Source organism: Schistocerca americana, chromosome 8 (genome assembly GCF_021461395.2).
Source record: "Schistocerca americana isolate TAMUIC-IGC-003095 chromosome 8, iqSchAmer2.1, whole genome shotgun sequence".
NCBI classification, from domain to species: Eukaryota; Metazoa; Arthropoda; class Insecta; order Orthoptera; family Acrididae; genus Schistocerca; species Schistocerca americana.
This window is the reverse complement of record NC_060126.1, coordinates 490,420,111-490,433,447: the sequence shown is the minus strand read 5'-3', so window position 1 is coordinate 490,433,447 and position 13,337 is coordinate 490,420,111. Positions and strand designations below refer to the sequence as shown.

General features: G+C 42.0%; 1 protein-coding gene across 1 annotated transcript in view; it reads left to right on the top strand.

Moving 5' to 3' along the window:
- The window catches only part of LOC124545169 (translation initiation factor IF-2-like), a 121,813-nt gene extending 109,464 nt beyond the window's left edge, over positions 1–12,349 (top strand). The window contains exon 8 of the mRNA XM_047124005.1: positions 11,800–12,349. Within this exon, the coding sequence (XP_046979961.1) occupies positions 11,800–12,119 (320 nt within the window). The 3' untranslated portion in view covers positions 12,120–12,349. The remainder of the gene's footprint in view (positions 1–11,799) is intronic.
- The last annotated feature ends 988 nt before the right edge of the window (positions 12,350–13,337 follow it).

The window sequence follows — 13,337 nt, the reverse complement described above, 5'->3', positions numbered from 1 at the left end:
AAGTGGACTCTCCCAATATTCCACTGTTTCGTTTATCTCAGCCAGCGTCAGTAGTATCGTTGGTGTGTGTCTTTACGTGTTGACGTGAACGTTTATGTTTAGTTCCTTTGCTCGTTTGTTTCGTTTTTGTCACTGTTAAAATGCTAACCATTGAAGAACGTGTGTTTTTAGTCGAATAAGTGCTCAAAGCTAGCGGTAAATACACAGTTTCAGTTTGTCAAACACGTAATTCAGTTTTCCTGGAGACAACACTCCCACATCGCGATACTGTGCGAGATTTGACTAACAAATTTCGAAATACGGGTACAGTGACAGATGCACCGAGAAGTGATCTCCTAGCGTTTTGCCTAAGGACAAACTACTCGATATTTCCGATAAAATGTCCATGAGTCCGAACAGGGCAGTGATAAAACTCGCCCAGGAAATCGATTTTAGTGTCGGAATGGCCCACAAAGCTGTAAGGAAAATATCAGAACTTTTCCCATACAAAGTGACTGTCGTGCAAGAGACTGCATTATTGTTAATGGTTCAAAAATTTCGTACAACAAAATGAAAGAGATATTATTAATGAAACGTTTTTCACTAATGAGGCGTGGTTTCATTTATCCGAGTACATGAACTCGCAAAATTCTCGTATATGGAACACTGCAAATCCATTGTGTATTCACGAGGAGCCACTTCATTATGTGAAGATAGGAGTTGGATTGCAATTTCTAGACGTTGGTTTGTGGGCACCATATTTTTCAACGGAACAATAAACGCACAACGATACTTCAGTGATATTCTGTACCCATTCATTGGAGAACTTGTGCTAAGTACTGAACGATTATTTTCAACAAGGTGGTGCAAGCGCGCATACAGCTACCGTTTCCATGGCACTGGTTGCTGATATTTTTGGTGATCGAATAATTTCACAGGGACTTTGGCCTCCACAATCACCTGACCTGGCACCACCTGACTTTTTCTTCTGGGGTGCAGCGGAAGCAACCGTCTATAAAAACCGTCCAAAATCCATCGAGGAATTGAAAACTGCAATCTCCACTTTCACTACTTCTGTTACCGAAGAAATGAGTTACAGCTGGTGTTTGGAATCATGATTAAACGAATTAGAAAATTTGTAAGTAAAAATGAATATTCAATAAATAAAAAGTTGTATTTCACTGAGTTTCATTCCGGTATATTCACACTGCGGCATACGGCACGCGTGGCTAACAGTCATACGGCACTACAGAGAGACTTTTTGAACACCCCGTACATGTGCAGATAAACAAATGATAACATTTTCAGAAAAAAATTGAAGATTTATTTAAGAGAAAGAGCTTCACAACTTAAGCAAGTCAATAACACATTAGTCCACCTCTGGTCCTTACGTAAGCAATTATTCTGCTTAGCATTGATTGATAGTTTTGCTGGATGTCCTCCTGAGAGAAACTGGTGTGTTACATCGTCAAAATCCTGAGGCAGTTGAGAGGCCCTGGCGAGAAATCTGGCGACCTTACTGGGCCAGGTAGGATCTGACAAGGGCGAACACAAGCAGTAAAAAATTTCGCTGTGTCAGAGCGGGCATTGTCTTGCTGAAAGGTAAGCCAAGGATGGTTTGCCACAAAGGACAACAAAACGGGGTGTAGAATATCGTCGACGGACCGCTGTGCTGTATGGTTACCGCAGATGACAACCAAAGGGGTCTTCCTATGAAATGTAATGACACCAGAGACCATCTGTCGTGGTTCTCGCACCGTATGGCGGACGACAGCCACTTTGGTTTCCCATTACTGACTGGGGCGTCTGGACATAAGTCTTCGGTGGTCATTGGGGCTCACGTCAAAGAGGAACCCGTCACTGAACAAAATTCTACTCCAGTCAATGAGATTCCAGGCCTCAGTTTTTAGAGAGATTATTGTTATCACTTCCTTTCGTCTACCGCCTATTATTCTGCTTGTCACTAAAATAGGAATTTAGATATAGTAGATGCAGGGAATTTGCCCTCATCGAACGCACACCCCTCCCGGAGACGGCATCGAGCGGGCTGACGCATTGGTGAAACAGTGGACCCGAGAGGCCGACGGTTCTAATCTCCGTCCGACCATCCAGATTTACATCGTCTGTGTTTTTCCTAAATCTCTTAAGGTGAGCAGAAGGATGGCAGATTTACTGCCTTAACTGCATCTGCAAAAACCTCACCGTCGATGAGCTGTTATACCGTAATCTTCCTGCCCCTACCCTCACCCCACTTCGACCTAGGTATTCGAGATGAGTCACTTGCTTTTCAGGAAAACACTCGAACTGGAAATTCCGTCCTAAATAATTCGAATTGAGAACTTTTTGCCCACTCCAATTTCGCAGGAAATTCGCTGAAAGTCACCTCGATGTCTACAGCGGTTCGTCGAGATCTCACGTACATAAAATCAAAGACGAAAAGATGAAGAACGATTGTGTTTTGTTTGGAGATGTTTGCAGCGATGATTTGCAAAATTTTCAAAATTTTATATATTTTTACACCACCGTATTTTCTCATTTTTATACCAAAGTGAACTTTACATTATGGCCAACGAAGACAGTGGTTCGACTACATTTCATTCAACTTCTCTAAAGAGCAACATACAACTGATAATGGCAATGTTTTCAAAATCCATCATTTTGCTGCTCCTAGAATTCGTTTCACAATCAAGGTTTGAGGTACCACACCTTCTTCAAACGTGTAAAGGAAAGAGTTCCTCTTTGTTTCTTTGGTTCAGAAGAAAAATTATAATCTATCGAAATGTTTTTCTTTGCTGTAATAACAGAGCGTAATGTGCGAGATCAGTCTTCTAGGACCTCTGACTGACGCATCTTCTTCAGTCTTTACCAAATTCTGATGGAATGCCCTTGGCTAGCAGCTGCGATCCTTACTGAAGGAGTTTGTGTCATGTTTGTTCCATCTGTTGTGAAAGCAAATAACAACAATGTGTTCCATTTTGGGAAGTTGTGTAGTTTTTCAAAGGTTTTGTAAATACTTTTTGGAAGTTACCTTTGTGTAATTTTCGCTGCAGCTTCAAACATTTCTCTAGGAATACCTTTATCCTCAGAGTCTTCCATCTCTTCTTAAATCTAATTGCTTGTACAACTCGTATAAGAGGAAGAAATCCTACTATGCAGCTATTACATATGGTAATTTTACATACCCCCCCATGAACCATTGACCTTGCCGTTGGTGGGGAGGCTTGCGTGCCTCAGCGATACAGATAGCCGTACCGTAGGTGCAACCACAACGGAGGGGTATCTGTTGAGAGGCCAGACAAACGTGTGGTTCCTGAAGAGGGGCAGCAGCCTTTTCAGTAGTTGCAAGGGCAACAGTCTGGAAGATTGACTGATCTGGCCTTGTAACAATAACCAAAACGGCCTTGCTGTGCTGGTACTGCGAACGGCTGAAAGCAAGGGGAAACTACAGCCGTAATTTTTCCCGAGGGCATGCAGCTTTACTGTATGGCATGGAGAGCTGCATCAAACCAGTCTCAGGACTGAAGACCACAACAAAAACAACAACAACAATTTTACATACTGGTTTCGAAGTATTACAGCTACATTTTCATTTCGACTTTGAGCACTGCAAATGGAGGTAGGCACTTTGATAACAGTCTCAAAACATACATACACTGACTGACAAAAAAGTGTGAAGCACCGACAAGACATTGTCGTATGTGAATGCAATTTCGTTCACGGACACATCATCAACGAGTACGTAAATTATTAAAGTCACTATTCTCTGTGACAGGTAGAACGGCCACCAAAGTTGAGTTGTTACCATTCTAGGTAGTGCAATGGAAGGGGTTTGCACAGCATCAGATGTTGAGTGATCACTCTGAAGGATATGAGATGTCACCAGTGTTACCAGCTCCTAGCAGAGTCTGAAATACGACTCACTGTGCGCCGTACTTGGCAGACTGGTCGACTCGTGCAATATCTAGGTGTGTGAGGCATTCTGATGTCACAGTGGCCACATATGGATTGCATGGGAACGTGAGCGCATGTATACTCGTTGTCAAGGGACCGGTCAACCACATTTGACCACCACAAGGCGAATCGCTGTACTGTGCACCTTGTATATCGTAACCCCTTCAAATCTGTGTCTGCCATTCGAAAGCAAGTAAAGACTCCCTGATAAATTCTGTATCATTCCACATAATCTATATCTACATGTACATAGCTACTCTGCATGCCAACATTCGGTGCCTGGCAGAGGGTGCCCTGTACCAATACTAGTCATTTCCTGTTCCACTGGGAGATAATGCGAGGGAGAAACGAATGTCTATATGCCTCAATATGAGCTTTCATTTCTCGTACCTTAACTCTGCTGACCTTCCACGAAATGTGTATTGGCGGCAGTAGAAACGTTCTGCAGTCAGCTTTAAATACCAGTTCTCTTAATTTTCCGTAAGCTGTCCCTCGAAAAGAACGCCGCCTCCTCTCCAGGGATTCCCTTCTGAGCTCCTGAATAATCTCCGTATTACTTGCATACTGTTCGAACCTACAGTTAACATTTCTAACAGCTCACCTCTACACTGCTTCATTGACTTCCTTCAATCCGACCTATCGCGGATCCCAACACTAGGGCAGTAGTCAAAAATACATCGCACCAGTGACTATATGCTGTCTCCTTTGCAGATGAACCACACTTTCCCAAAACTCTCCCAATAAGCCCAAGTCAACCATTCGTCTTCTCTACCACAATCCTCACATGCTAGTTCCATTCCATATGGCTTTTGCAACGTAACGGCCAGATGTTTAAATGACGTGTCAACCAGATCAGTACTAACTATGTATTCTAACATTATGGGTTTGTTTTACTTACTCGTCTGCATGAACTTACATTTTTACACACTTAGAGCTACCTACATTCATCACATCAACTAGAAATTTTGTCGAAGTCATCTTGTATCCTCGTACAGTCACTCAACGACGACAGCTATTCATACACCATAACGTCATCAGAAAACAACCGCAGACCCATTACGCTTTCCGTCAGATGATTTATGTACGTATAGAACAGCGGCAGCCCTGTCACACTTCCCTGGGGGCCCTGTTCACGATACCTTTGTCTCTGATGAAGACTTGCCGTCGATAAAAAAACGTACTAGGTCCTATTATGTAAGAAGTCCTCGAATCACTCACGTATCTAGGAACCTATTCCATATGCACATACTTCCGTTAACATTCTATAGTGTGACACCGTGTCAAATACTTTTTGGAAATCTGGAAATGTGTAATCCAACTGTTGCCCTTCATCCGTATTTCGCAGTATTTCATGTAAGAAAAGGACAAAAGGACAAGCTGAGTTTCGCATGAGCGGTGCTTTCTAAAACCATGCTGATTCATGGCCTGAAGCTTTTTGGTCTCGAGAAAATTTATTATATTCGAACTCGTCCACGAGACATAGAGGGCCATATACAGGGGTTCCCAGGTGGATGCCGTGTTTCTTGACTTCTGCAAGGCGTGTGATGCAGTTCCCCACAGGCGTTTAATGAACAAAGTAAGAGCATATGGACTATTAGACCGGTTGTGTGATTGGATTGAAGAGTTCCTAGATATCACAACGCAGCATGTCATTCTCAATGGAGAGAAGTCTTCCGAAGTAAGAGTGATTTCAGGTGTGCCGCAGGGGAGTGTCGTAGGACCGTTTCCATTCACAATATACATAAATGACCTTGTGGATAACATCGGAAGTTCGCTGAGGCTTTTTGCCGATGACGCTGGGGTATATCGAGAGGTTGTAACAATGGAAAATTGTACTGAAATGCAGGAGGATCTGCAACGAATTGACGTATGGTGCAAGGAATGGCAATTGAATCTCAATGCAGACAATTTTAATGTTCTGCGAATACAAAGAAAACAAAGAAAAAAAATTCTTTATCATTTAGCTACAATATAGCAGGTCAGCAACTGGAAGCAGTTAATTCCATAAATTATCTCGGAGTGGGCATTAGGAGTGATTTAAAATGGAATGACCATATAAAATTAATCGTCGGTAAAGCAGATGCCAGACTGAGATTCATTGGAAGAATCCTAAGGAAGTAGGTTACAGTACACTTTTTCGCCCACTGCTTGACTACTGCTCACCGGTGTGGGATCCGTACCAGATAGGGTTGATAGAAGAGATAGAGAAGATCCAACGGGGAGCAACACGCTTAGTTACAGGATCATTTAGTAATCGCGAAAGCGTTACGGAGATGACAGATGAACTTCAGTGGAAGACTCTGCAAGAGAGACGCTCAGTAGCTCGGTACGGGCTTTTATTGGAGTTTCGAGAACATCCCTTCACCGAGGAGTCAAGCAGATGAAATCAGAGAGGCATACCGACGATCTTTCTTTCCACGAACAATTCGAGACTGGAATAGAAGGGAGAACCGATTGAGTTACTCAAGGTGCCCTCCGCCACACACCGTCGGGTGTCTTGCGGAATGTGGGTATAGATGTAGATACATCTACAGCTACATGATTACTCTGCAAATCACACTTAAGTGCCTGGCAGAGGGTTCATCGAACCATTTTCGTATTACTTCTCTACCATTCCACTCTCGAATCTCGCTTGGGAGAAAGGAAAATCTTTCCGTTCGAGCTGTGATTTCTCTTATTTTATTATGATGATCATTTCTCTCTACGTAGGTGGGTGTCAACAAAATATTTTCGCATTCGGAAGAGAAAGCTGGTGATAGAAATTTCGTAAATAGATCTCGCCGCAAAGAAAACCGCCTTTGTTTCAGTGACTGCCACCCCAACTCGCGTATCATATCAGTGACCTTGTCACCCCTATTGCCCGATAACACGAAACGAGCTGCCCTTCTATGCACTTTTTCGATGTCCTCCGTCAATCCTACCTGGTAAGGATTCCACACTGCGCAGCAATATTCCACCAGAGGACGACAAGTGTAATGTAGGCTGTTTCTTTAGTGGGTTTGTCGCATCTTCTAAGTGATCTGCCAACAAAGCGCAGTCTTTGTTTCGCCCTCCCCACAATATTATCTATGTGGTCTTTCCAATTTAAGTTGCTCGTAATTGTAATTCCCAGGTATTTAGTCGAATTGACAGCCCTTACATTTGTGCAATTTATCGTATACCCAAAAATTACCGGATTTATTTTAGTACCCATGAGGATGGCCTCGCACTTTTCATTGTTTAGTGCCAATTGCCACAATTCGCACCATACAGAAATTTTCTCTAGCTCATTGAATTGAATTGAATTGATCGTGTGATGATTTTACTAGACGGTAAGCGTCATCTGCAAACAATCCAAGGGGGCTGCTCAGATTAACACCTAGATCATTTATGTAAATCAGGAACAGCAGAGGGCCCATGACACTACCTTGCGGAACGCTAGATATCACACAAATTATGTTCAGAAATTCTAAGGCAAACTAATGCTCGTCGAATGCTTGCAGTAGCAGGATTAAGGAAATACCGTACCGTACGTAGACTGCCGCTAACGCCACAACGAAATCGGCTGCGTGTGACGTGCTACTGTAACCGGCAAGCTCGGACTGCTGACAAATGGCGTCGCATTGTGTTTAGCGATAAACCGAGATTCAGCACTACTCCGGATCACCACCGTCGCCGAATATGCATTTTATCTGCGGAGAGGTCACATTTTTTCCAATATCTTGGAGAGGCAGAGTGATGTTGCTCCTGGGGCCTTGGTGTGACAGCCATCCGATATGAATTCAGGTGACGGTTGGAGAGGGTGTAACGTCGTACTGATATGTGGGCTCATATTGGCAAGGTCTTTGTAAAGTTGACTCGATTTCGTGAACACTGAAATAATGCAGGTAGCCTCATCAGTTTCATTTAGCTTTGTAACGCCTCTTCTTCTTGATGATTTGGCGTGATTTGTACTTGGCCTCGGCTGAAACTCGGCGACAGTCGCTAGAGTGTTGAGATCGTTATCAAGTTACGAAGATGACGTTACACAAAATAACAGTGCTAAACCGAAATTTCGACGTGCGTGAGATATTTACTTCACCAAGAATCGTAATTAATCGTTCGTAATCGATGTTCAACTGATTAATGATGAAATATTAATGATAAAACCAATGCAGTCATATCAACAACCAACTTCCTACAAGCTGGTCGTAATTTCAAGTATCTAAGAAATCGTAACAGTGGGCTTTTTATTTGAGTAAAAGATTCTACACAAGCGCCGAGCGCCACAGTCAAATATTATCGCTGCGCTTAATTATTACTCGGGAGTTTCATGTCAATAATTTGATAGAATTTTAAATCACAAATGCACGACTTGGCACGAGAGGGTGTTTTATTGCACAATAGCAGTCACATCCTAACCGAGCCTTGAGAAGAAAACTTTCCCAGTTGTTGGGGGGATTTAAATTATATGCTTCGGACCTATCACTGAGGTTCCATAAACCACTGGCTATTATGAATGAAAACTGTCGATCAGTGTTCGTTGCCTAAATCACTGTCTAAGTAATGTTTAGTTCAATTATCTAGTTAAAAGTTCACTTTATTCTAGTAGGTAAAAGTCCTCCGTTCGAATTCTAATGCCGTGATATTTGAAGTCAGAAGATCGAATTACTGCGTCATAATAGATCGCAATTATTCAATCTCAAAAACAATATAAGCGCGCCTACATGTACGAGCATTCAAATGTATGACCTGCTTCGGCTAACTCTCGTAACGTAGTGACAATGCATTGAATTATACTTAGTCATTACTCACGATTCCCAAAGACTACTTACACGGAGTATTCTTTGTGATCGTTGGTTCTACTTTGCGAATGTTAATTTATGCTAATTTTGCGATTTATTATGATTTTGATTTTAATTTTCTTTCGTAGATTGCTAAATTATCAAGACAGATTCCTGATTTAATTGCTGGTTATTGTCCTATTAATAGTGATAAATGGAACTTCGTTCGCTTATTCACTTTTCCGGAAAGTTGGGACTTGGGGGGAAATCTTTGGGGTGGTTGTTGTTGTTGTGGTCTTCAGTCCTGAGGCTGGTTTGATGCAGCTCTCCATGCTACTCTATCCTGTGCAAGCTCCTTCATCTCCCAGTACCTACTGCAACCTACATCCTTCTGAATCTGCTTAGTGTATTCATCTCTTGGCCTCCCTCTACGATTTTTACTCTCCACGGTGCCCTCCAATGCTAAATTTGTGATCCCTTGATGCCTCAAAACATGTCCTACCAACCGATCCCTTCTTCTAGTCAAGTTGTGCCACAAACTTCTCTTCTCCCCAATTCTATTCAATACCTCCTCATTAGTTACGTGATCTACCCACCTTATCTTCAGCATTCTTCTGTAGCACCACATTTCGAAAGCTTCTATTCTCTTCTTGTCCAAACTAGTTATCGTCCATGTTTCACTTCCATACATGGCTACACTCCATACAAATACTTTCAGAAACGACTTCCTGACGCTTAAATCTATACTCGATGTTAACAAATTTCCCTTCTTCAGAAACGCTTTCCTTGCCATTGCCAGTCGACGTTTTATATTCTCTCTACTTCGACCATCATCAGTTATTTTGCTCCCCAAATAGCAAAACTCCTTTACTACTTTAAGTGTCTCACTTTCTAATCTAATTCCCTCAACATCACCCGACTTAATTCGACTACATTCCATTATCCTAGTTTTGCTTTTGTTGATGTTCATCTTATATCCTCCTTTCAAGACACTGTCCATTCCGTTAAACTGCTCTTCCAAGTCCTTTGCTGTCTCTGACAGAATTACAATGTCATCGGCGAACCTCAAAGTTTTTACTTCTTCTCCATGAATTTTAATACCTACTCCGAATTTTTCTTTTGTTTCCTTTACTGCTTGCTCAATATACAGATTGAATAACATCGGGGAGAGGCTACATCCCTGTCCCACTCCTTTCCCAACCACTGCTTCCCTTTCATGCCCCTCGACTCTTATAACTGCCATCTGGTTTCTGTACAAATTGTAAATAGCCTTTCGCTCCCTGTATTTTACCCCTGCCACCTTCAGAATTTGAAAGAGAGTATTCCAGTTAACGTTGTCAAAAGCTTTCTCTAAGTCTACAAATGCTAGAAACGTAGGTTTGCCTTTTCTTAATCTTTCTTCTAAGATAAGTCTTAAGGTTAGTATTGCCTCACGTGTTCCAACATTTCTACGGAATCCAAACTGATCTTCCCCGAGGTCCGCTTCTGCCAGTTTTTCCATTCGTCTGTAAAGAATTCGCGTTAGTATTTTGCAGCTGTGACTTATTTAACTGATAGTTCGGTAATTTTCACATCTGTCAACACCTGCTTTCTTTGGGATTGGAATTATTATATTCTTCTTGAAGTCTGAGGGTATTTCGCCTGTCTCATACATCTTCCTCACCAGATGGTAGAGTTTTGTCATGAATGGCTCTCCCAAGGCCATCAGTAGTTCTAAAGGAATGTTGTCTACTCCCGGGGCCTTGTTTCGACTCAGGTCTTTCAGTGCTCTGTCAAACTCTTCACGCAGTATCTTCTCTCCCATTTCGTCTTCATCTACATCCTCTTCCATTTCCATAATATTGTCCTCAAGTACATCGCCCTTGTATAAACCCTCTATATACTCCTTCCACCTTTCTGCTTTCCATTCTTTGCTTAGAACTGGGTTGCCATCTGAGCTCTTCATATTCATACAAGTGGTTCTCTTCTCTCCAAAGGTCTCTTTAATTTTCCTGTAGGCAGTATCTATCTTACCCCTAGTGAGACAAGCCTCTACATCCTTACATTTGTCCTCTAGCCATCCCTGCTTAGCCATTTTGCACTTCCTGTCGATATCATTTTTGAGACGTTTGTATTCCTTTTTGCCTGCCTTATTTACTGCATTTTTATATTTTCTCCTTTCATCAATTAAATTCAATATTTCTTCTGATACCCAAGGATTTCTATTAGCCCTCGTGTTTTTACCTACTTGATCGTCTGCTGCCTTCACTACTTCATCCCTCAAAGCTGCCCATTCTTCTTCTCTTGTATTTCTTTCCCCAATTCCTGTCAAATGTTCCCTTATGCTCTCCCTGAAACTCTGTACAACCTCTGGTTGTTTCAGTTTATCCATGTCCCATCTCCTTAAATTCCAACCTCTTTGCAGTTTCTTCAGTTTCAATCTGCAGTTCATAACCAATAGATTGTGGTCAGAATCCACATCGGCCCCTTGGAAATGTCTTACAGCTTAAAACCTGGTTCCTAAATCTCTGTCTTACCATTATATAATCTATCTGATACATTTTAGTATCTCCAGGATTCTTCCAGGTATACAACCTTCTTTTATGATTCTTGAACCAAGTGTTAGCTATGATTAAGTTATGCTTTGTGCAAAATTCTACAAGGCGGCTTCCTCTTTCATTTCTTCCCCCCAATCCATATTCACCTACTATGTTTCCTTTTCTCCCTTTTCCTACTGACGAATTCCAGTCACCCATGACTATTAAATTTTCGTCTCCCTTCACTATCTGAATAATTTCTTTTATCTCATCATACATTTCATCTATTTCATCATCTGCAGAGTTAGTCGTCATATAAACTTGTACTACTGTAGTAGCCATGGGCCTTGTGTCTATCTTGGCCAAAATAATGCGTTCACTATGCTGTTTGTAGTAGCTAACCTGCAATCCTATTTTTTTATTCATTATTGAACCTTTATTAAATCTTTTGGGTAATGGGGGCTGATTCTTGATTTTTATTTCTCGTCCGAGGAAGTGGCATTACAGCTTCTCCCTTCTCTTTGGGAGCTTAACTTCTTTGTGTGGCGCTGTGGAATGTATACCCACTACAAGATCCACCTTGCTTCAACGAGGACGTTTCACGCCAACAGGAGGATCACGGCCGCCGCCTGCAGGCGGAAGCCCTTTCGGCGCAGGAGGCAGGCCGAGCACGTCGGCCCCCGGCGCAGGGGTGGGGGCGGGTTCTGGTACGGCCCTGGGCGGCGGCGCCGACCTGTTCGGCGGCAACGACGACTTGTTCGGCGACTTCGGCACAGGAGGCGGTGCGGGCGGCGGCAGCGCGGGGGCGGGATCTGCGCTCGGCGGCGCCGGGGGTGGAGCGACCAGGCCCCCGGGCGGAGGCGGCGGATTCGGCGGCGACGAGGACCTCTTCGGAGCAGGTCAGAGTCTTCTCTGTCTGCAGGCGACATAGCGTCAACTTAGTACTCTCACTTCACGAGCCCCTCGTTGCAATCTGCTGGTTACTGTTGATGGAACACTTCGCATCTAGGAAAAGCATGTGACTGAAGTGTATTCAGAGCTACGCTGTTTCTCTGTAGGTGGAAGATTCACCAACGAACTGAAAATTTGTAGCTGAGACTATGACTAATAAATCAGTTACTGTGAATACAGTTTCTTTTTAATTCCATCCCAAAAAAGGAAGTGCAGAACAATATATCAATTGGTTCCAAAACGTTGGTGAGCAGTGTCATAAAACTGAGGAAACAGAGAAAAACATAAAAATACTTATGTAATGTCGATTCCAAAACAGCTGCCAAATTAGATCGTTTTATTTGTAACTATAGGCCTATTTCGTAAAACAGACATCGTCCTATTATCTGTAAGTAAATGGTATATAATTTTTATACAATGCTTTTAACATTAACTGGAAAACATTATTATAAAATTTGTTGCACTCTTCAGATGGGTTTGACGTCAGACAGTATCGTGATTCTGTCGCTGTCTCTTTAATAGCACTCCATTAGTATTCTCGGAGAAATAACGCTTTGTTATACTAGATGTGTTATGTTATCTTTTTTTAGAACAATAATTATGTGACATATTATCTGACAGATAAATTTTACACTTATCAGATGAGTAGAAACTTCAGTAACAGATACCGAAAAACACATTAGATCTGCTATTTTCTACCACTTTAAACCGAGCATCATACAGCAAATAATTCAGAACAAGCTACCCTGATTCTACATGTATCATCCAAATGGCAGCTAATGAACATTTTGGAAGAGACAGAATTTTATTTACATACTCACAACTACCCACTAAAAATACTATAGAGCAAATCTACTGAAAACACAAAAAATATCGAAAACTCTACTGAAATTATCGATCAAGAAAAGGATAGACACGCAAAATGTTACGAATCAACTAGGGATTAGAAATGGACTTTATATCCACAAGTTTTGTGATTCTGTCACTATCTCCCTGTTTTAATTACTCTCAACTGGTATTTTTCGACTAGTAACGGTTTGTTATACAAAAAGTGACTTGTTCTCTGATATAATTTTCAGATTTTGTTCCTTCTCTTCTAAGTATTTGAGATTATTTGAGAGATTTACCAGCCATTTTGATAGCTACAATCAGTTTTGTTTATAATCCTCTAATTTCGATCATCTTTGCTAGGGGTATC